This window comes from Bicyclus anynana, chromosome 5 (assembly GCF_947172395.1).
Source record: "Bicyclus anynana chromosome 5, ilBicAnyn1.1, whole genome shotgun sequence".
In the NCBI taxonomy this organism is placed as follows: domain Eukaryota; kingdom Metazoa; phylum Arthropoda; class Insecta; order Lepidoptera; family Nymphalidae; genus Bicyclus; species Bicyclus anynana.
Genome location: NC_069087.1, coordinates 14,351,640 through 14,375,997, shown reverse-complemented (window position 1 = coordinate 14,375,997; position 24,358 = coordinate 14,351,640). Strand labels below are relative to the sequence as shown.

The following is a 24,358-nucleotide window of genomic DNA, read 5'->3' as shown; positions in this document are numbered from 1 at the left end:
CGACCCCCCACCAGGTGGACTGATGACATCAAGCGAGTCGTAGGGATTTGCTGGATGCCCAGGATTGTGATGTTTGAAAGTCCCTACAATAGGCCTATGTCCTGCATTGGACGTGTATTGGCTGATATGTTGACTATTTTGTGCTCCACCCCTTATTAAAAATAAAATAAAAGACCCATTTTTTTTAATTAAGTTTATTTTGTAAAGTATGCCCTTGAAAAACCTGTAACTGGTTATAGCTATTGCTTTCCAGTCATATAAAAAACTGTTCTATCATTGATAGTAATCAACAGCATGCACAACTTACAATGGTGGTATATTTTTTGGGGTCATGGTCTACATCTATACTAATATTATAAAGCTGAAGAGTTTGTTTGTTAGTTTGATTGAACGCGCTAATCTCAGGAACTACTGGACCGATTTGAAAAATTCTTTCAGTGTTATGTAGCTCATTTATCGATGAAGGCTATAGGCTATATATTATCTCCGAATTCCTACGGGAACGGAAACCACGCGGGTGAAACCGCGCGGCGCCAGCTAGTTTTTCTAATATAATTCATTGGACTGATCTGGCATAATCGACTGTCGTCATTTTGATCTTTTTTCACAGCACATGATTAAAGTGGTATGTAAGGCTAGAGATGAACAAAAAATGTCAAATAACATTTTTTTTTAAGAATTAGAAGATATTTTTTGTTCATCTGTGTTCTTTACTCATACATATCACTTTCAGCTGCAATTTCGAATAGAAAATTACAAATGGTGGGATGATTATGGCATACTTAAAGTTTAATCCCTTTTAACCATAATATGTAGACCATATTTTATATTATGTAACAATGTGCCTGTGCATTACCCACACAGTACCTTTATATTTTTTGACACGGTATGTTTAAAATTGTAATAGTCACATAAGAAACCTTGACGTAATTGGTCGCCCTATGATTTGAGCCGTTGAAGGGGTGGGTGGCAGTGGAAGAAGCAGAATGCACAGTAAGTTAGTTTCTATTTCTTTTTTATTCTTTACAAGTTAGCCCTTGACTATAATCTCCCACCAGCCAGACCTGGCAGGCTAATTCACTATCTTAGACATATGCTAGTTGACATACACAAAATTAAGATTTTATGTAAAGATATCATCTGGTGCTGACTGTTGGATATCACACACTAGGTAAATGACATTTTGTCAATTGATTTGATGTTTATTTTAACAGGTTAAAGAAATAAATAAAATTATTATTAACCTGTTAAAACCTGTTGGCCTGTCTTGGCCAACTGGGCCTATTAAGAAAACCAAATACTCAATCAGCCCAGCCGCTGATTAAACCCAAGGCCTTTTAAATATACCACTACACCACAGAGACTGTCAAAATACAAACTTACTGTGCATCCATGTGCTTTGAAACATCCTACAATAGCTCATAAAAAGCGACCTGGACAATCATGGCAAAGTTAAAAATACTAAATGCTGATTCATATTTGCTTATTACTATCTCACACAGATTTACTATCCACAGTTTCCTCAGTCTGGACAACTTCATCCAACTCCAAACATTCAATAGTTTTTAAAAATACATCCATTGGTATTTTTTTTCTATTCAGGAATGATTTGTTTCCCAAAAGCTTCTTGATTTTAGCTCTGCGTTTCTTTATCTTTTCTTTAGTATAGTGTCTGCCTATTTGGAATGTCAACAGTCTTTTTACTTTTCTATTACCAATGAGTTGTTCAGAATCTGAACCACCTGACTTAGGTTCCTCATATATGGTTTCTAAGGTTTGTGTTAGTGTGTTTTTCTTTTTATTAAGATACAAGGCCTCAACTTGTTTAGAATTGGCTGTTTCTGATAAGTGTTTTTTGGGTTTCATACTGACTCTACGATTCCTTAATTTGCTAGGTTCAGGGACTACAGACTTCCGTTTTCTCAATAAACGTGAACTTGATTCAGGCATTACATTTTGGATGCTAGATTCTTCCACTTCCATAATATCCAAATGAGCCATTTTATGTGGTAGTTCTGTATCTAATCTGGAAAGATCAATGATTTATTAGGAAATGAACAATTTAAAATGTTTGACACAGGTTTTCAAATGTTTTTTCAATATAAAAAAATAATAACCTCTTAATCCCACAGGAATGGGAATTACACATGTAGTACTGTGTCATTCTGCTAGTTATAACATATAGTAGATCATTAGTAATATTACATTACTATACTACAGTCCTACTTAATGTGTGCTTTTTAATTTGGTGGATATGATGTCTGCTTCCGATTCTGCAGGGCGTGGGTGGGAATCAGGTCCATGGCATGCACCTCTTAACTTTTCAGTTGGGTGCATTTTAAGAAATGAAATATCCTGTGTCTCAAACAGTGAAAGAAAAACATAGTGAGGAAACCTGCATACCAGAGAATTTTATTAATTCTTTGTGTGTGTGAAGTCTACCAATCTACATTGGGCCAGTGTGATGGACTATTATTGGCCTAACCCCTCTCATTCTGAGAGGAGACTTGAGCTCAGCAGTGAGCCGAATATGGGTTGATAATGATGATGATTATTAGGTGTGAAATTACTAATGATTTATACCCATATTTTAAATTTGATTGTTGGTAAACAGTACACATTGAGTAGGGCTGTATTATAGTTTATATGTATGATATGTCTAAATGATTGCATACATATCACTCATTGCATGTCAAAGTGTCACATGCATAATTATTGGAATTATGCATTCTCATGGGAATCATTTAGTATATATTTCACTGATCAGACCATTTTGCAGGGCAAGCTAAAGCTTGATATGAACACACAATTATGCACTAACCTAAGGCAAAGTAAACCTCGTGTGCCTGCAACCACACCCTTTATAGTAGAATAAATATTATAACCTAACAAATGAACTAACTAAAAATGGCTATGTAGTTAGTCTGTACGCCTTAGAAGTAAGTGCGAGAGGATTACCAGCAAAATCTCTCTATAACTTGCTTAAAGACCTTGGCCTCTCTAGAAGTGCAGCTAGTTCTATATTAGGACGAGTATCCAAAGCTGCTGCTCTAATAGGATCTTATCAAATTTGGCTAGGCAGGGAGAATAACACGAGCAAAGAAAGGGAGTGTTTATCGATCGTCAAGGAATTCCTTAACCCTACATTCTGTAGTCACAAGTTCAGGACTCTGCACTGCGTTTTCTCCCTACCACGTGATGGACCCAGTGAATCCATGGAATGCTAAGATATTTGTCTCTAAGTTTGGCCAAATAACTTCTCTGGAAGAGTTCCACCTCATTTTTCCACCACACAGGCCCAATATAGATTAGCAGACTTCACACACAGAGAATTAAGAAAATTCTCAGGTATGCAGGTTTCCTCACAATGTTTTTCATTCACCATTCGAGACACATTTAATTTCTTAAAATACTTATAATCGAAAAGTTGGAGGTGCATGCCCTGAACCGGATTTGAACCTACACCCTCCAAATTGAAAAAATAGCATACAGTTATGTTTACAATAACTCTAATAACAAATGTCTTTTGAATTTGTCAAAGAAATAAGATTTAGTTTACTATTTATATAGTATTAATAGTAAGTAATCATTGTATTTTAACAAATGTTTAATTAAACTTTCACGTTTCAACATATTGTTTCGATAATCAGCATAATAAAGCTACAAACCTGGATGTTTCCATAATTCATTTATTAAATCACTAAAAGCCAAACATTTAATCTTTATTCTGGCTAAATTTAACACGTGTTACTTTCAATTAATAACTTGAATGAAACGAAAAGGAAGGAATACGAACGATCAACGAAAGTTAATTATTTATATTTATCCGTTGCTTTGCCTTGCCGCCGAACATGACAGTTGACAGAATGACAATGACATTGACACGAGAATTCGCAATGAATCCATTGGCATTGTCTTTTTTTAACCGACTTCAAAAAGGCGGTGGTTCTCAATTCAGTCGGTATTTTTTTTTATATATGTACACCTCCGATTACTCAAAGACGCCTGGACCGATTTCAAAAATTCTTTTTTTAATGGTTATAAATAAGACTCTGAAGTCTATTTTTGGGTCTTAGAGGAATGGGGCTGGCAGCTTAACGCCGCGCTATTTATGCCAGACCACGATTCTAACAATTAATATAAAATAATAATAAATGTTTGCATTTAGTTTGCATTTGTTTTACCAGTTTGCACTGGTACGGCAGCACTGAGGCGGATGTATTATCCGCTAGTGCTACAACAACAACAGCAAGCGTTTGTCAACTTTTCGGAGCATCCGCCGAAAAATTAATCCACTATCGACATGGGCAACTGTTTTTGTAAGTGAAAAGCTTAGTTGACTGCAGCGTATTATTTAATGCTCTACGAACTACGATGCCCCCGAGAAAATTGCGTTGCGATACTTTGTAGTTCACCAAATATTTTTTAATAGCGTTCGCGTGATAATCTTTAAATCATGGTTTGTTTTGGGATATAAAGTAGCCTATGTTCTGCTCCAGGTTAGACCTTGGATTGGACCTATAAGTTATCTCTATAACAAATCGTTTCAAATGTAACAGACAGACTTACCTTTCGCATTTATAACATTATTATGGATTTAGATTCAAGTAGGCATTATTAAATTGAATTCAACACCTCACTAAAGTTTTATATCTATCGCGTTGAGTAAGCACCAATTTGTAGAAATTTTGAAACATGGCCTGGCAAAACTCAAAAATGGCAGTTGTTGAGGGTAGTTAGCTGATCTTGTTTTTCTGATCAATTATTTTACTTTGTTTCATGCATTTGAAACTAGAGGGAAAACATTACCAAAAAGAGGTTCTATCAAATAACATATAAGTTGAGGAAAATGGAAGCATGCTCTTTCAGTGTCTATTTTCCTGTAAGGAAAATTGCGAACTGCACTTAAAACTAAGTAGGTAGGAACAATTAAACCAATAACTTTATTTTTCGATAATACTTTAATATTTTGTAGAATAGGTAGTTAAGTTGTTGTTGTTGAGATTTCTCGACGGTGAATTAGTGTTCCTGAGGGAAAATAGCCTATATATATAGGTAGGTAAATGTTTTCAAGGATATATCGCTGAACCGCTTTGATGAAATAAGATATATACAGAATTTGAAGCTTGTTCCCCTATTATTCTTTAACTGTGCTTGGACCAGAAGTTAGGCTAGGTACTCCCTGTTTGCCGCGAAACAGAAGGCCGAAGGGGATGAAACGGGGGTTGGGTAGGAATGTTCTTCATATTTCAGGCTATACTTATAATAATGTAAATTGGTGCATAAATCACGAGATAAATATACCTACTATATACCTAGTATGATTTGAATTTTTGAAATTCTACCTCTAATTAATTGAAAAGGGTTAAAATTGTATCTAAAATTATTGAGCAGTAATTTTTCAAAAATGAAAGGTAGGTAACATAAAATTATTTGTAAGTACTTATTAAGCCATACTCGAGGAGTACTGTTTACTAACAAACAAATCAGAAATGAGGGTAGAAATATATATATATGTGTCATTTCTTTTTTTTCTTCTTTTACTTTTTTATTTTAAAATATGTATTGTTTTTTTATAAAATATTATTCAAAATATAGTAACTATATCTAATTGTTTTAAGCTTAATAATCAATTTTATTTTCATTAATTGAAGAACAAGTTAATTATAATTATTATCAGGTGTGAAATGAATACCGATTTATACCCTCATTTTTAATTTGTTTGTTGGATATCCTCAAATATGGCTTTAGTATAGGTAATTTTATTTAATATTGTTTTATATTAATTAATTAATCGTAAGTTAATACATAAGGTTATTAAATAAGGATTGTTTTTTTTCAGTAGAGTATTGTTTTTTAATTATTATTTTATGTTTATTGACGGTAGTTATATACCTAATTCGACTATCGTAAAATAATGGGGTTAAAAGTTTACGCTAATTTTCTCGCGGACATCTGCTACTTATATCCTATCCGTTATAGGTCGTACGTAATAAAAAAAAAACTAGTAGGTACATCTCTAACTAATAGGTAGGTATAGTCAGATACAATATTTTTGACGTTTCCGAACATCGTGCATTACAATACAATACAAGATTTAAGGTATTACCGGTTACGCAGGGCGCGGCGGCAACACCACGCGCGTAGGATAACCCGCACCTTATTTCGGAGACGTCGCAAAGATTGCATCTATACTGACTACATTTTAGCACGATAGATAGTTACGTGAAACCCTGCAAAATACTAATATCCATTTCTACAATAGCGTCAAGCAATTTACTCTATTTTAATAGAAAACAGTTAGGTACTACATAGTTATTAAAAATACTTAATTTAAATTGTGAAGTCGAAACAGTTGTAAAAAAAGTTCAATTGTAAGTTATCTACAAGTAGCACATCGAAACTGAGATAAGTAAAGAACTTGGCATATCGTTACTATAGGTATAGAGTAATTAGAGCAGAGAGCAGATATCTATGGCTTTTACGTAGAAATGCCGCTATTTCGATGGTGTGTGAAGCGAATATCGTTGATTGCTGGTGAAAATCTTTCAGTTTAATACTGCGTGAGTCTAAATAAAACATTAGTTGTTTTATAACGATTTATTGTACAAAACAATAATACATTAAAATGTACAGGTATGTTTAAAATGTGGACTCAATTGGGTCCCAAACTCTGGATAATATCGTATCCATCCCTTACAGACACCATATTGCTCGTCGAGGTGTCAGCACTAATATAATTATCGGCTCTAGATAAGCAAACTAGTTAAAGAGAATAAAAATATAACAATAATAAATAATAGCACGCTGTCAACTTAAGTACACATAGTCTATCGCACTGCTTCTGTCGACGGGCACCATGTAGTCTTCAAATAGAACAACGCAATTAAACAAATCGATTAAACCTCCTAAGTATACTTATAGTATATACACATTATGAACATGTCCTCCGGGGCGGCGGCGCCGGGACGCCGCGCCTGCGCAGGGCGGCGCTTGCGCGGCGTCGCGTCACTACAAACTGCAGAGAGAAGCGGGAGAGGAACTATTGTTGGTGGCATTACCACTTGTCAATGACCACCTCGTTCGCTGCAAAACAACGGGCAACAAGAGTTAGTGCGGTGCGCGCCGTGCCGCCGTCGGAACTTACGACTTCTTCATGCAGATGAGAGATCACAACCGAGAACCGTGTCGTGGTATTACTAATGTGTAGTTTCACTGCGGGATCACAACAAACAATGAGTGTTCATGGAATATGTGCGTGCAGGGGCGCTGCGAGGACTCCCGGCGCTTACACCTTCCACATCGGCTTGGCTGGGGGCAGACAACAGCGCGTTAGTGCATGCGGGCGCGCCGACCGCTCGTCGGGCGGAGGGGAGGGGAAGTTTTGCAATGTGGTGCGGGTACATGACTGACATTCACGAATTGATTACTTTGAGGTTTCGCTTTGCAGCAGACGGGCAAGACTGAGACTTGACGAGACAACGTACTAGTTAATAACGAACACGTCACGCCAGCGTTACCAAAATATTTATCCCTAAAGTTTGTGTCAAAAACTAAAATCGCCTTAGAAATGATATGCTGTAATATGTTTCAAAAGTCTATATTTAATACATACAAAATATTACGTCATTATCTGAAGATTCAGATTTTTTGAAATCATACCTACATGTTGTCAATGAATAAACTTAACATTTTTTTTATTCGATGAAAATTGTCACCAGATGCCTTTAGAGTGGTTGTAGAATTACGTATTATATGTCGCTAAGTCAAAAAAGAAATATTAAAATTATCATCAATTTAAAAATATTAAAGAGTCAAAAAATCCCTGAAAATACCTCTAAAAATTTCAGACCCCTAAAAAAATCCCATTTCACTTATTTGCCCCCTAAATCTGGGGGGGAAACCCCTAAGTTGGGAACCCTGCGTCACGCAGAAGCGTTGCGCTCGGCGTGACGGATTAAGCCACATTTTCATTAGAGGACATTTATAGCACGACTTTTGTCACTCAACACGGAATTCACATGTCCCGCGCGATGTCGCCTGACGTCCCAAACAACGTTTACGAGTCGCGCAACGTGTCGCTAGTCGATGTTCGAACGAGTCATGTCGCGGGACATTGTCCCTCAATGTTTACAGGGACAATTACGTGAATGTCAAGCGATAAGTATCTGCGACATGTCGCCTAGTGAAAATACGCCTTTAACGTGTACATTACAAGGGTAAATGCCTCGCCATCGCCTCGTCCGCTGTTTGACCAAACCATTAAATTATTCTGATTTTTGGATAAAATGCGCCCTTGCAATTGCAATGACCAAATGTGGTCATTTGTGCTATTGTCTAAGGCACAATCGCTGTGCCAGTTTTAGGCACTTTATTCACTTTTAGACAATACATCTTTTGTCTGTGTGACAATACATGTTTTGTTTGTATTTTTGAACACAAATTAAAAAAAAAAAGTCAATTGACAGTCATGTAACCTTAGTTCAATTTCGTTTGATACCAATAAAAGAAAATTTGTCCAAGATAATTTTCATTTAACTGCAAAAATTTAAGAAAACATAAACCAATTAATAAAATTTTGTCACAGTTTGTTGTATATTCAAATATATAATTTAGATCGATAAAATAGCCAATAGCAAATTTTGTATTGAAGCTTGCAAAACTTTTAGTTAGTTAGCACGGAAAAAAATCATACAAACATGTATGTTAGTGGTGCATCAAATAACCTGTATATGAAGGTACTTTGGGATATTGTATTGTGCAGTTTTGGTTTTATTATAAAGAGGTAGTGAGGTACAGGGCATTAAAAATGTATACAAGACTGAGGGTAGTTGACAAGGAGAATAATATGCAACATTTTATTTAATGTAAAATGTGTATATTTAAGTTATTTGTAACATTTTAGTACATAGTTACTATTATATAAAGGAGATGGTACGGGATTCACAACAAATTCTTGAGCATGCCCTCATTTGTGTAGTGTAGATGTAGCTCGTAGATAGATAGTGTCCTCGTACATAATATAACAATAAAAAAGGGATTCTTTGTATTCGCTTACACATCATAAGTATTATCATTACATATAAAACAAAATTAGTTTCTCTCACACATTTTTATTGTACAGTTAAAAAAGAAATCATGCAAACACTCACATGCAAGGATATATTTACACAATTTTGTTTATGGTTACAAATGTACGTGTCTGGATATAGACAATAAATTTTCTGAAATGTTTGGTAAATTAATAACTTAATTAATATTATATTATTATGTCCCATCAGCAATACTGCTGATATAATAAAGAAGAATTCTATAGAATGGGCTATGAAATATTTTCATAGTAAAAACTTAAACAATTCTCACCAAAACCATAACCACACCAATATTATTTTAAACTATATATATTAGTACATAGTTTCGAATATATTGTTCAACATATTATTCCCGTAATATAGAAGACGGATTTTTTTTGTTACAATACGCAACTCACTGCTAGATATGTAAAAATAAAGATTTTAAACTTGTTTAGTGGTTAATCGACACTATTATAAATTTGATGGGTATATAAAACGATAAAACGTATTTTTTTTTATAATTTTATTTATAAAAAAATATGATGTTGGTGATTCATACTCATAACAATTTATATATTTTTTAATTTACTTATAATGTTTGGCTGACTAAAAGTAGAGACTGAAATCGCCCGCTAAATTAAAAAAAAATCGGAATAAATTCTCAAAATTATAGTGCAATATTGGACTGAGTTTAATACTTATACTACCTTTACAGTTCAAAAACAAAAAAAAATATTTAAACAAATTATGAAAACGCATGTCATTTGTTTAAATGATTTGTTCAATTTGACGTGAGATTTCTCTACTTTTATTAGCAAAACTCTATTAAATTATGAAATTTAGTTAATAAAATTCTATAATACTCGCTATTGGTATGTTTGAAAAGTTATAATATAATTTTCCACGATCACAAGTTCAGACAACCAATTGAAAAGGTTCTTTCGATATTTGTGGCTTTGCAGTTTACGTTCGAAATCCGCATTGTGAGGTAAAATGGTGGTGTTTGAAATATTGACTATTTAATGTAAATCTTGACGATTTATCGTGGCATATACCCATTTCAAATGTTGTGTTAAAAATACTGTTGTTCCATACTAAAACTTTATTTCTCAGATTTGTGATATATAAATAAATATATACTATATTTAATTTTTTAGTGAGCAGACGGGTTTAGTATGTACCTGTGTATCTATCTTACTTAATTTACTTTTTCGCAGACACTGGACGATTCAAAATGAGGAGATGAGTCATTTCACGCATTACAAACTAAACATGTAGGGTAGGCTCAGACCAATTACAGAAGGACCAGTATCGCACTCAAATTCATTTACGAACAAAATTATCTGTCATTTTCTGAGGAATATGAGCTTAGTTTTGGTATATATCTTATACTAAGTAGAAGTTTTTGCCCGTTTTTTTATACTATTCAATGACATAAAAAGGTAGTTTTACGAGGTAGAAGTGTCTTTGACCGAAGAACACGATTACAATTTATTTTTTATATTTTTCAATGCATTATCGATAATAATTACTATTGCAAATATTGACATTATGACATTTATTTGATATTTTCCTCAATCGTTATTTTCATACTTCATTATTAATTTTTGTATCTACATTTTTTTTTATGAATAATTTTTAAATATGTATGTGAATAATAAGTACTATTGTAAAATATTGGTAAAAATTTGCACGCTGATTTAATCAGTAAATTGCCCCATTTTGTAACCCACATTTCAGCAAATAAATTATTATTATTATTATTAAAACATCGATACTAAAGAGTAGTTTTTATAATCGCATTAGATCGTTGATCATATACATTGACAGAAAGTTAACGTCTAACGAGGCAGGTCCTATACAATAATTGGTCTGAGAAGGTAGGTATCATCTAAATACAATGCAGTTAGAGAAAAGAAGACACATTCATAAAATTTGTTAATATTTGTTAGCGACCGAAGCAGTAACACAGTTGGCTGCGAACTGAAGACCGGACGCGTTCAAGGTGACAGAAGAAGAAAATTCATAATATTATTAAATAAAGAACAGCCGTCGAAAACACGACATCCCTAACGATACGCTTACAATAAATTATCTCTAAACTAACAATGAACATTACAAGATAATATAGTTTCCGAACAAGGTACTGAGCTGTGCGAGTTTTTTATTTTTATTTTCACCATGTTCGACGGAGCTCTTTCCATGTATTTTATGTACAAAAATTTTATATTGAATCCAAAATAACATACTAAACCACATCACTAAGTAATAAAAAAAAAAATTACAAAAATTTTGTGTGTCCGAAATAAATTTATTAAATCGATGATGTTTCACAGCCACTATAAATAAATAATAGCTAGCGTATTTATATTAATTACTATTAATATGTGATACAAAAAAACATTGTATATGGAAAGTACAACCGAGACTCCGCGGTGTCACTACAATTTTCAAAAATGGAGTTATTGTCTCGCACATGCGAAATGCATAACGTTACACCTACAACACTCCGGTACTGTGTCCACAGAATCGAATCACTCATAGTCACTAGCGTCTTGGCCCCTAGCACCGTGCACTTCACACATCACACTGTGCTCCGGATTAGCATTAATCAAAACGGTTAAGGGCACTGTGGTGAGTAAACTCAACGTCCATCCGTTTCCACAGTGGAGTCCACCCTATCCGCCGCGAGATTTCATCGGGGAGGATAGCGCAGACCGATGGGGTGGGGTATTAGGGTGAATCAAACGGGGCTGTGGCACTCGGGAGCGGGACCGGCTTATATGGGTCCGTAGATGATGATGCCAAAGAAGATGGCCCACATGAGCACGATCCATTGCATGCCGTCGAGCCAGTCAAGCAGGGTTCGCTTCTCACCGTCGGAGATCTTGCGCGCGACGAACTTGAGCACCTCGTCGAGCAGCACCACGGGCAGCGAGAACTTCATCACCGTGATCCACTCCTCCACCGACAGCGGCGTCACTTGGAACACGGCCTGCGCACACAACGCAACCACGTGTATACTCATGCGATGCCACACAACAAAAACTGTCAAGCGTGAGCGTGATTGTCATGCCTGAGGATAGTTAAAGTAGCAAGTCTTACTTGGTGACCTCTCTTTCTTCTTTACTTGTATATATAGTCTTACCCCTTAACTCAGCAGTCAAAAAAGAACAGCAGTGTAGAAGGTGCTTGTTTCTTTAAAAAGTCTGCCCATCAGGTTTGATAAGAAAAATACATACATTTTTTGATTTGCTTCTGGATGTACTAAATAGTTATTCAAGTTGTTGTAATAGATAAATAAGCCTATGTCTGTTTAAGTGTCGTTCGTCCACATTGACAGACAGACAGACTCAAGGCGGAATTTGTTTGACGTGTCGTGTCGTGATGCACAAGAACAGAATCGATATCATACATTTTGTATGCGACACTTCACTACATGTCACAACATATAAGTGTAAACGTTACGTCACGACATGACACGTCAAGACAAATTATAATTCCGCCTTCAGGCGAAAACATAGGCGTCCACTAGTAATCCAATAAAGTCTCTAATACCAATTGCTGGCTAGATATCACCATAGAATCACTCACCGAGAGGACCTCAACGTATAGAATGACGAAGTGTAACGTGAAGGAGAGCGCCATGGAGCCGACGAGCCACATGTTGGACCACGGCGGCATCGACACCAGCGACTGGTTCTCCGACAAGCTGTTCATGGCGTTCAACATCTCTATGGTGACCAGCACGGAGAGAGCCATCGTCATGGGGTGGGGGTCGGTGAAGATCTTGCAGTCGACGCCCTGGAATACGATAAATGTGAAACTTTACTTAAAAAGTCAAAATACTTTAATAATATCTTGCAGAATTTTTTGCATTTAAAATCAGAAGTGGGATACACAAAAGTCTAGTGACATAAAGACGTTACAGATTGTGCTACTGAAAGTTAAGTTAAAGTGAATTTAAAATTGACACATTTATTCAAGAGAGCCTGTTGTCATTATTTTATTCAAATTAGCTCCATTTATCATTTATTTATATTTTAAACATAAGTAACAGAAAAACAAGTAATCTCACCCGACCACACACATTAATAAGTTTTGTCTGTGATGGGAAATTAAATAGAGTTTAATGACATTAAAGTAACATTTGACTATTTGTCATAACATGTTTGTCACATGTTTGTGTATGGTTTAAGACTTAAAAGGCCCCAATACCCCAAACAGTTTAAATAATTTTATTTATTCTACTTCAAAAATATATTGTTATAGTTGTAATTGAATTCTGCAACAATGACCTGCAACTATGCCTACACTATTATAATCGATCAACTTCACGAGTATTAGTAGTCTTGAATGACAAACCTTGAAGTCTTCGCCACCGTTGAGGCACTGCAAGTGATGCGTGAGTTGCCAGTATGTCATCTGGGGTCCGAAGGGAGAGTACATGAACCACCATGAGGCAGCGCCGACTGTCGCCATACCGACGTAGCCACCAATAGCCATGTACCTGTTTACAGACATTGCAAATTCACATTCGTTTGACTCTTGAGCCACCAGACAAAAAAAAAACAATGAAGTCTGTCTGGTAGTATAATAATAAAGAGCTTGAAGATTTTTGTGACAACGAATGGATGCTTAGGACCAGTCCTCATTTATTTTTTTAAATCCTGTTACGTTTAGACAGGTCTCATCAAAGTAATTTAAAAAAAATCATAAATGTCATAGGCAATTAATATATTCAGTTTACATATAAATGGGACTACTATCTGTTACTTTAATGAAGTCTACATAAATTAAATATCAAAATAAGTAGTAAAGTTTCAATTATAATAATAATTAAAATTAATATTATTCATTGGGAGCAGGAATCACAATTATTTTTTTCAATAAGGAGAAAATTAATAAAATAATGTAAAAAATTAGAATCTGAATTTAAAGTGGTTTAAACCTTTAAAAATTATTATTATTAAAGTTCGAAATAAGGGGTAATACGACACCACTCTTGAAATACTTTTTGTTGCAAATTAGAAAGATGAAATGACTATCCAAATACCTGAAGAACAGCCATCCAGAAATGAGACCCTCATCAGCCTTGCGGGGTGGTTTGTCCATGATGTCCAAGTCGGGCGGGTTGAAGCCCAGGGCGGTGGCGGGCAGACCGTCAGTTACCAGGTTGACCCACAGAAGCTGCACTGGAATGAGGGCTTCGGGAAGACCGAGGGCGGCAGTCAAGAAGATGGACACGACCTCACCGATGTTGGAGGAAATCAGGTAACGGATGAACTGCTTCATGTTGTTGTAGATGGCACGACCTGAAAACACCAGGTGCGTTTTCAAAAACATTGCAGTGACATTTAACCTCAAATAAATTATTTGGTTGTTTTTTTCTGCACCAAATAAAGGATAGTATTGTAACATTTTACATTCTCTTAATAGAGCAACAGTTGAGTTACTTATGGTAGAATCTGCTTTCAGATTGGACACTGACAGGCTTGACTTTTCAAAAAGGCTTTTATAGAAGCTCAAAAATCAAATAAATAAACAGGATTTGATTATACTATTTATTTCTTTTGGAAGACTTTAAAAGGTCCTAGGTCCAAATGAAAAAGATAAAGAAATTGAACGACCAAGGTCTAAATGAAAAGATAAAGAAATTGAAATCTAACCCTCTTCAACAGCGGCGACGATGGAGGAGAAGTTGTCATCAGCCAGCACCATCTCAGCAGCGGACTTGGCGACGGCAGTTCCTGAGCCCATGGCGATACCGATCTCAGCCTTTTTGAGCGCGGGCGCGTCATTCACACCGTCTCCAGTCTGAAATTACATGTGTTGTGAAAGAAAATAGCTTTACAATAAAGTGATTCACCCCGAAAGATTGTGAGTTCAGGCCCCACACGCTAGAATATTGTCGTACCCACTCCTAACACTGTCTTTTCCGACTTGAACGGGAATATTCGTCATATTAAAAAAAAAACAATCGTGAATAAATTTCGACATCTCCTTTCTAATCTCTAGGTATCGTTAAGGCGCCTTGACCAAAAAAAAAGGCAGACAGTGAAATTGCGTAGACTGCATTTTACACTGAACACCTGGAGTCGCAGAGGTCCTTCCAGTGGTCTTACAGAAGGGATGCGAAGCCGATGCAGATTGAAGGCCACATGGAAGAAGTCCATAAAGGCGGAAATGAACCTGGATGGATACCTATTGTCGTTTCAGCATTAGCCACCATTAAAGGACCTAGAGAAGAAGATTTTAAATGTGATTAGTGCAAGGTGTTTCCTAAAAATATCGACACATTCGCATCAAACAAATGAGCTTTAAATACTTCATTTAAAACAGCAGAAAACATTTAGGAATGGAATGTAAACAGAGTTGAAACCGACGAAGTTGTGAACGATCGCTAGTTTGTTATGACGTGGCGAACTAAAATGTTTGATGTATAGATCTGTTCAGTTTTCCACCCATCTCACGCGTTGTTTAGTTTGATAAAGCTCCGGAATATTTTTAACAAACTGCAATGTTTTTTATCATTCAGTTTTGGTTGAGTAAGGATCTATCTTCGCTATTGTTTTTGTATCTATCAATTCGGACAAGATATTTCAGAGTGCTGGCGTTTATAAACAGTACCAACTATCCAACTAACTAACATAAACATTTCGAAAACCATTCCCAATAGTACAATTGTAAACATCGAATAATACTCATACGGTTCTTATATTTATGAAGAGCTTGTTTGAATAGCAATAAATATTACGAAATATTTGATTGTCGAAGTAACTTACGTATGGTATATTTTAAGAATATATAGTGCCCTATAAAAATATATTATGTTTTAGTTATTACGTACCATAGCAGAGATTTCGTTCATGCTCTGCAAGAATTCAACGATCTTGGACTTGTGGGCGGGCTCTACACGCGAGAATAGACGGGCCTTGGCGCAGGCGGCGCGCTGTTCGCTCAGTGGGAGATCGTCAAACTCGCGACCAGAGTAAGATTTGCCAGTCGTGTCTTCGTCTTCTCCGAACACGCCAATACGCCTAAAATACAATAGCGATTATAAAAAGTTACACAACTAGTTACCCAAAGATTACACACAAACAAATAAGTACCTGCAAATAGCTTCAGCAGTAGCTTTGTTGTCACCGGTGATGACGATTACACGGATACCAGCAGCGCGGCAACGGACGATCGAATCGAACACTTCCTTGCGAGGGGGGTCCAACATGCCCACGACACCGACGAAGGTGAGGTTGACTTCATAGGTGTAGAATTTGGTGGAGTCGCCGAGGTCCATCTCGTCGGGCTTCATTGGGTTGTCGGCTGTGGCGAGGGCTAAGCAACGTAGCGTGTCACGTCCAGTACCGTATGTGCGAGTGAGCTCCAAGATGCGGTTTTTAAGCGTAGAGTTAAGAGGAACTTTAGCAGTTCCGACACGAGCGTGGCTGCAACGTTCCAACACACCTTCTGGGGCACCCTTGACGAACAGTTTAGGACCAGTGCCGAGACGGGAAGGCTTCAGCGGTGTGCAGTAGGTGGACATAGATTTCCTGTCACGGGAGAATTCGAGAGTGAATTCTTTCTTCCATTTCGTCTCAATTTCTTGGCGGACTACGATAGCAGTTGAACGACGGTCGAGGCCAGTTTTGGGGACGTTGAAGGGATTCATCTTTTCAGCGAGAACGATGAGGGCAGTTTCAGTAGCTTCACCGACTTTCTCGAATGCCTGTTTGAACTCGTTGAAGTCAATGGCGGAGTCGTTGCACATAACGCAAATGGTGCCCAACTCGTGAAGCGTGTCGAATTCTGCAGCCTTAATTTTCTGTCCTTTCAAGTACACGTCACCGATGGGCTCGTAAGTTGAGCCAGTAATTTCAAACTCGAGGAAACTGCTGTCACCACCTTCGATCTTTTCAAAGATGAACATACGGGATACAGACATTTGATTGGTCGTCAGAGTGCCGGTCTTGTCTGAGCAAATGACGGATGTACAACCGAGGGTCTCTACGGAAGGCAGCGACCTGACGATAGCGTTCTTCTTAGCCATTCTCCTGGTGCCGAGAGCGAGACAAGTGGTGATGACAGCGGGTAAACCTTCTGGAATGGCAGCGACGGCCAGGGCCACAGCGATCTTGAAGTAGTACACGGCACCTTTGATCCAACTTCCACCGTGCGCCGGGTCGTTGAAATGTCCGATGTTGATAGCCCATACGGCGACGCAAATGACAGAGATGACTTTCGATAGTTGTTCGCCGAATTCGTCGAGTTTCTGTTGCAAGGGTGTCTTAATTTCCTCAGTCTCAGACATTTCAGTACGAATTTTACCAATGGCAGTGTTGAGACCAGTGCCGATGACGACACCGCGGGCTTTGCCAGCAGCGACATTGGTACCGGAGAAGAGAATATTCTTTTTGTCCTGGTTTACAGCGCGTGGGTCAGGAATGGGGTCAGTGTGTTTGATCACAGACACGGATTCACCAGTCAGGATAGACTGGTCGATACGGATGGTGGTTGAGTAAATCTTAATGAGGCGGATATCGGCGGGAATCTTGTCTCCGACAGACACTTCGACGACGTCACCGGGCACGATTTCTCTCGCTCGGACTTTCTGTACGCCGGATTTATCTCCTCTTACTACTTTACCCATTTCGGGTTCGTATTCTTTTAAAGCTTCTATGGCGGATTCTGCGTTTCTTTCCTATAACATGAACACAACATGGTTACTCTCATGTGTCATTGAAAGAAATATTAAGTTCGAAGTAAAGTATCTTACCTGCCATACTCCTACTACAGCGTTAGCAATTAGAATTAGTAAAATAACAAAAGGTTCTACGAATGCTGAGAATGCATCTTCGTGTTCTTCAAATAAAGCTAATACCTGTGGACAAATAAAAAAATCAGACCTTATAAAATATTTGGCAAAATAAGTAAGTATATAATACATATGGACGCTTTACTGTGTTTGATATCATTTTATATTTGACTTAGAGACTTTTCCGCCCATGGTGATTTCGGAATAAAAGTATACACTGTTATAAATTATATCTAACAAGATAGATAAGCTTAGATTTAAAGATATACTTACGAATGAAATAATAGCAGCTAATAGCAAAATCTTCACTAAAAGGTCATCAAATTGTTCCAGAACTAACTGCCATATACTTTTGCCTATGGATAAAAAGAAGATTCTATATTTAAACAGATTCAAGTTGGAAGAAAAGACGAGCGACAAGAAGAATAATCAAGTTCTTAACATAAAAGAAAAAAATACTTTTAATGTAACTAGCATTGTACTAAATTACAGATGAAGTCAATATTTTGATTTTATGTAAAAACTTAAGTATACACTTTATCAGATGTCCATGACACACTATTTATAAGTTTGTCAATATAAAGAAAACCAAATAACGTTACTTTGATTACGTTTACATAAAAAAATCCGTTACGATTATGATTATGTTAATCCGAATAAGGTGATCGTAAATGGTATTTTGGAGTTCAAATGAAGCAATAGCGTAAACCCATGTGTTTCTTTTCTTACCTTCTTCTGTAGGCAGTTCTGAAAACAGAAAAGAACCGTAATTAGAGTTTTGAATAAAACATCAAAGGGGTAAATTTAACAGACGATAAACCAGTCAGAGCAGGCATGCTATCTATCTCGGCAGTTACGATGGTACATAAATATACGTACATTGACTGAGTGCGTGCTGAGGCGGCCGCACTCCGCAAACCTTTTGTGAAACAGTGAAGCATTTTCTACTATTGGCATGTGTACACATAATATGGCAAAGTCTAAATATTCTCTATTCAAATAGATCTTTAACGGCGCTTTTGACCAAACATACATAATTTTCTTATCAATGTGAGATGATAGTGATTATATTTGCTATACCGAAATACTGGCAATTTGGACTTCTTAACCGTAAAAAAAAATTGATGAATGTTCTAACAGCTAAGAAGCCCATATTGTCAGTATCGATTTCTTAGCTTAATGTGCATGGGTATGTCAGTTATAATTTATTGAGATTCTAGTTAACAAAATTGAATGAACTTTAATATGTATATAATGGAATATAGAAACTTTTCTTTTAAACAAAAAACGAATAAGCAAAGGCATGAAAGTTTGCAACAACGTTAGATTTTGAATATATTCTTTTGTTAGAATTGTAACTTCATAAGTAATTTTCGCACGTTTATTTTCATTAGTGAAGTTAGTTTAGGGTAATTACCAAAGATAAATTTACATGAACAATTGTATCAAGAGTGTTGATCTCTTGATAACAAAGATAGCAGATTTTTACTATAGGCACGTCTTTGTTTTCTTGCTATGTGATTATCACAGACATGTGCGTGTACGTATCACTATGTGCGTTATCTTTGCGTTAAAAACAGAATAAGATAAAGGTAGCTTAGTTCTGCTTGTTCCAAAATTAAAAATCAGATTCATTCTAATGGCAGGCGTCCACAGATTCGCATTGCAAGAGCGGACGCATCGCATCAAACGGATTTATCGATGCAGTCAGCACGATGCGGATCAGTGGACGCACTTGTGAACTTTATAGACAAAGAATACGAAAATACGTTTGATGCGATGCGTTCGATATGTACGACGCGGATCTGTGGACGCCGGCCTTTAACGTCTATGATCAAACATTCTTTGGTCAGACAATCGAATTTTAAGTAAGTGAACCGTGATAGCCCAGCCGATACAACCTCTGATATAGAATCAACACGCTGATTCAGTGTGGTATTAATGGCGACGAGGATAAAGTCAAAGTCAAAATTCATTCATTTCAATTAGGCTTAGTTTACAAGAACTTTTGAAAAGTAAAGTTATGTCACGATTTAATAATGACAATAAAGGTCGAAAACTTAAAGTTAAAGTTACGATGGTTCCAAACGCGCTTTGGTCGATAAGATATGAACCTCGCACGAAAAACACTTGATCAGATATATCATAAAATCAATAAAAAAGATTTACTTTCAAGATTACCCTAGGTCGTGTATCATATAGCGTATACACTACACAGCTGTTCAATAAAGGTTATTTTTGCCTTAACATTAAGACATTCGCGGCAATATGTTGTGTAAACAAACAGCAGTTATTGCATTGCTGTGTATAACGAACATTCAACATATCGGCGCAGGCGCGCCGACGTTTATGTCTAAATTAAATTTGGTTTTAGTTGGTTGTTTGGAATAACTTTCATCGATTTTAAAGCAGTTTCCTCGTTTCAGTTTACGGACGAATGGCGACCAACACTCAAACTATATTTATGCTTTGTTACGAGAAGTTAGATTTCGTAAGTGGTATTTCGACGACTTTATTCTTAAAGAGATTAATGGACCCAAAAGATTATCGCCGCTTTCATGTCGGATATCTTAATCACAAAGTTGGCCATACGTTTAGACTATCCGATGTTTATCATCATTTATCATCTTGAGCCTCAATAGCTTAACGATAAATGTAGTCACCAAGGGGTGGTGGTTCGATCACCCCGTTGGTCTATTGCCGACTAGTTGGAGGGGAATACGAATATTAGTCATATTTACAAGATATGGCGAATATTATTCTTGAAAAAAATATCAGAAGTTGGTGAAACCGGCTCTTGTAATAATAATCTAAATTCTAGATTAAGCAACGTGTCAATCTCATTATTTAGAACTAGCTGACGCCGCGCGGTTTCACCCGCGTGGTTTCCGTTCCCGTAGGAATCCGGGGATAATATATAGCCTATAGCCTTCCTCGATAAATGGGCTATCTAACACTGAAAGAATTTTTCAAATCGGACCAGTAGTTCCTGAGATTAGCGCGTTAAATCAAACAAACAAACAAACAAACAAACTCTTCAACTTTATTATATTAGTATAGATTTAAGATAACACGTGCTAAGTTAATCGTTGTGACTATTTGTGTCCACGATTCAGTTCTCAGCTACGAGTACGTACCGAGTCTAATGCAAGCAATTAGTCAAACTACCAATAACGCCTTGTCAGCATCTGCGTATCGCGAATTAGAAGAATACCTACTTACGACTTCCCGTAAGGTCGGTTTTAATGAGCGTCGCTTCCTAGTGGCCATCTATTTCGCTATACATATACTGAGTACGTGATAAGTTTACTAACGATCGCCTTCAATTATAATAATCTCTGTAGCTATTTGGTAAGACTTGGCACATTCATATGTTCAAAAAAGACCCACATAATATTATGGCAAAATAATGTTACTAGGCAGCATACTGTAACGTGAATTAAAAAAAATACGAAAACGGTTAAATATGGATCCAGTGGATGTATGTTGTACGAAGACAGAAAAAAATCAAAGGAATTACAACTGAAATGCGAAAGAACCTCGAAATATTAGGCAAAATAGTAATGTTGCCAGGCAAATTAACGACAGAGTTTTCAGATATACCTATTATAAATAAATACATAGAATTATTATAATATACCATGCAACAACCAAGACAAACGACAGAGTACATTCCAGTACATAAGGTATATCTTAGCAGGAAGTATCCTAATAAGATACAAGAGAATGTTTAAAAATGGCCGAATATAAACCAATGGAATAAAAAAATTAAAATGATGAAATTTCTGACGTTAATAATGAAATCTACAAGTACAAAAAACATAAAAAAATAATATGTTGTCACGTAGCTTAGTCTTAATAGTTTTTTTTTTTTTTATTCTTTACAAGTTAGCCCTTGACTACAATCTCACCTGATGGTAAGTGATGATGCAGTCTAAGATGGAAGCGGGCTAACTTGTTAGGAGGAGGATGAAAATCCACACCCCTTTCGGTTTCTACACAGCATCGTACCGGAACGCTAAATCGCTTGGCGGTACGTCTTTGACGGTAGGGTGGTAACTAGCCACGGCTGAAGCCTCCCACCAGCCAAAGAGTTTTTGACAATATTTGATTTTGTAGAATAAATATTCCCGTTTGTACTACAACAATCATCTGATATTTCTTAAGAGCCAGGAGGCATTCCAACTTCAATAATATTTCTATGTACGTCACGTCGTTTATGATAATATGGATAATATTCCGCATATAGAAAATCGCACACCTAAATTATATATGTAAACGTTAAGCTACACAAACACAATGTAACAGAACATTATGACGTTAGAAGTAGGTTAGTAAGATGTTAGCCACGTCAGTGTTTCGCATGTTAGACTTACAAATCAGTGAAACAAGTTATAAACGGTAGGTATATTTAGATTTAGAATATATTTAAAGACTTACATTATATAATATGTAAAGCTTTAGCATGTTTTAATGAACCTTGGTATGAGTATACACAGTACAGACTACATTAATCTGAAATAATGTATTTTTTAAGTCTAGGTTTTTATGGTAAAGAGTAATAATTCTGAAGGTTTACTCTACACGAACATGACACAAACTTTTTCTTTACAATATTTTTATACATTTCGTCATTTCTATACATTTTGTCGATATTCAAAAGCCTAGAAAAAAAACTGGATCATATCGTTAGAACAACCCATTAGGAGCAATAGTTGTTACAAATGTATTTCGATGATTCGTCGAATCCATATTTATTGAATTTTTGAACTTTACTATTATTATTGTATTACTATAAGCCATAGTAATAGTAACTGTAACAAATGGCTAGTTATAACGATATGTATTATGTTCGTAGGCATTTACAAAACTCAATAAAATGTATAAAAGTGACGAGTCATCGAACCTGTATAACTTTGTTTAGAGCAATCCTACAACATTTGTGCCATACTAACTATTGTTCCAAATGGGCTGTTCTAATTTCTCAAATTAAAATTTTTTGTTGATTTTTTAAAGTGGTGTTCACCAAAAATACGATGTAGAATATCTGTAGCAGAAATGTACATTGTACGTAACTGGATACTTTAGGTAAAAATACGAAAAATATATTTTTAGTGTCATAAATACCCAGGCCAGCGCAGTATATGCGAACACCCCATTCAAAAATTAGCATTGTTGCAGTGTTATAATTGTTTACGGGATAATTATAATACAATGTTCCTATGAACAAGTATAAGAATTCAACTTCCTGTTTGTGATCATCAGTTGGCAAGAGCCGTATAAACATTATTTGGATCCAAATAATGCACCTACAACAATTTAAATACTACACAAAGTTGGTGGCTGGTGCCAATCTATACAAAATAACTGAAATCTTATTAAATCAACCTAAGGATATAAATTATGTGTTTATGTACAAGTAAGATAAATAACTAATAATTAAAATTTACAGGAAAACCCACGGAATCGCCTTTTTCTATTTCGTGGAAAACCCAAGACGATTTACTTGAAAATTTGTGAAGATAGGCAGCGTTTATTCACCGGGAAAAATAATTAAAATCGCTAGCTAGAGCATGAGCTACCTAGTTTGTTTTTTAACAGTTTGAATAAATATTGAGTTTTTTTTTACATCATTTCTTTTCAACTTCTCTTAACTTGGTTTATTACGATTCAATAATTAATATATTTATGTACTATACATAAGTATTAATAATACGTACGGATTTTACATTATACTTTTCGTTTTCTATACAAACGTGTACCAATTTCATGCTTAAGACACCAACGTAAGATGGTCCAAAATAAACCGACCGTTGGCGTCTATCTATTCTATACGTATATTATAAAATATTTCAGTCACTAGGCACTCCGAGCTCGCAGCATCACGCGTCAGCAATCTCAAGCGCCACGCAACTATACATCTCACTCGATAAAAGAGATAATACACCTAAGACAGGATAATATGGATTTTGCAAATGAAGCTTCTTCTGGATCGGAATCTACATATGGATATTACAATCTGGAACCCAACAAATGGAAGTAGAACCAATGAAATGTAGTTATAGACCTGCGCAGTTATAGAATAAGGATAAACGTAATATCGGCGTTAATAAGAGTCTTTTGTAATATAAATTCAAAACAAAGCATGCGTTTCATAACTTAATAACTTACTCCAGAGAAGGTAAGTTTTCAAGTTAAGTTAAATTATGAATATAGTTAAACGAAGTGAAAGAAATGAGAAGAATTTAATAAAGACTCAACGGTTTGCAAATGACGTTAATATTAGGTACATAATAAATTCAAATCAAAGCAATGTCTTACTCCGGTTAAGGTAGTAAAGTTTTCAAGTTCAGTTAAATTATGAATAGAGTTTAACGAAGTGAGAGAAACGAGAAGACTTTTATTAAAAGCTTCAGTTTGCGAATGACGTTAAGCTTACATAATATGGGGACTGGCCAAAGTTGCTTAACTA

The 24,358-nt window shown here is 36.0% G+C and overlaps 2 protein-coding genes across 7 annotated transcripts in view; both read right to left on the bottom strand.

The window, feature by feature from the left end:
* Positions 1–362: 362 nt before the first annotated feature.
* On the bottom strand, positions 363–3,868 carry LOC112052155 (uncharacterized). The gene is made up of 2 exons (XM_024091121.2): positions 3,669–3,868; positions 363–2,026 (listed from the first exon to the last, which is right to left on the bottom strand). Exons 1-2 carry the CDS (start codon positions 3,680–3,682, stop codon positions 1,495–1,497), a joined length of 546 nt encoding a protein of 181 aa, XP_023946889.1. The 5' UTR covers positions 3,683–3,868; the 3' UTR covers positions 363–1,494.
* A 2,717-nt stretch (positions 3,869–6,585) lies between these two features.
* The window catches only part of LOC112052150 (calcium-transporting ATPase sarcoplasmic/endoplasmic reticulum type), a 40,231-nt gene continuing 22,458 nt past the window's right edge, over positions 6,586–24,358 (bottom strand). For 4 of the 6 annotated variants that reach the window (XM_024091113.2, XM_024091114.2, XM_052881442.1 and 1 more), the window contains exons 3-12: positions 18,616–18,633; positions 18,160–18,242; positions 17,848–17,952; positions 16,187–17,772; positions 15,925–16,114; positions 14,744–14,891; positions 14,131–14,389; positions 13,440–13,584; positions 12,669–12,878; positions 8,857–12,069 (exon numbers count right to left, since the gene is read on the bottom strand). In XM_024091113.2, coding sequence (XP_023946881.1) covers positions 11,854–12,069; positions 12,669–12,878; positions 13,440–13,584; positions 14,131–14,389; positions 14,744–14,891; positions 15,925–16,114; positions 16,187–17,772; positions 17,848–17,952; positions 18,160–18,242; positions 18,616–18,633 — 2,960 coding nt within the window. In that variant the 3' untranslated portion in view covers positions 8,857–11,853. The other 2 variants (XM_024091116.2, XM_024091117.2) reach the window with 2 other exon arrangements.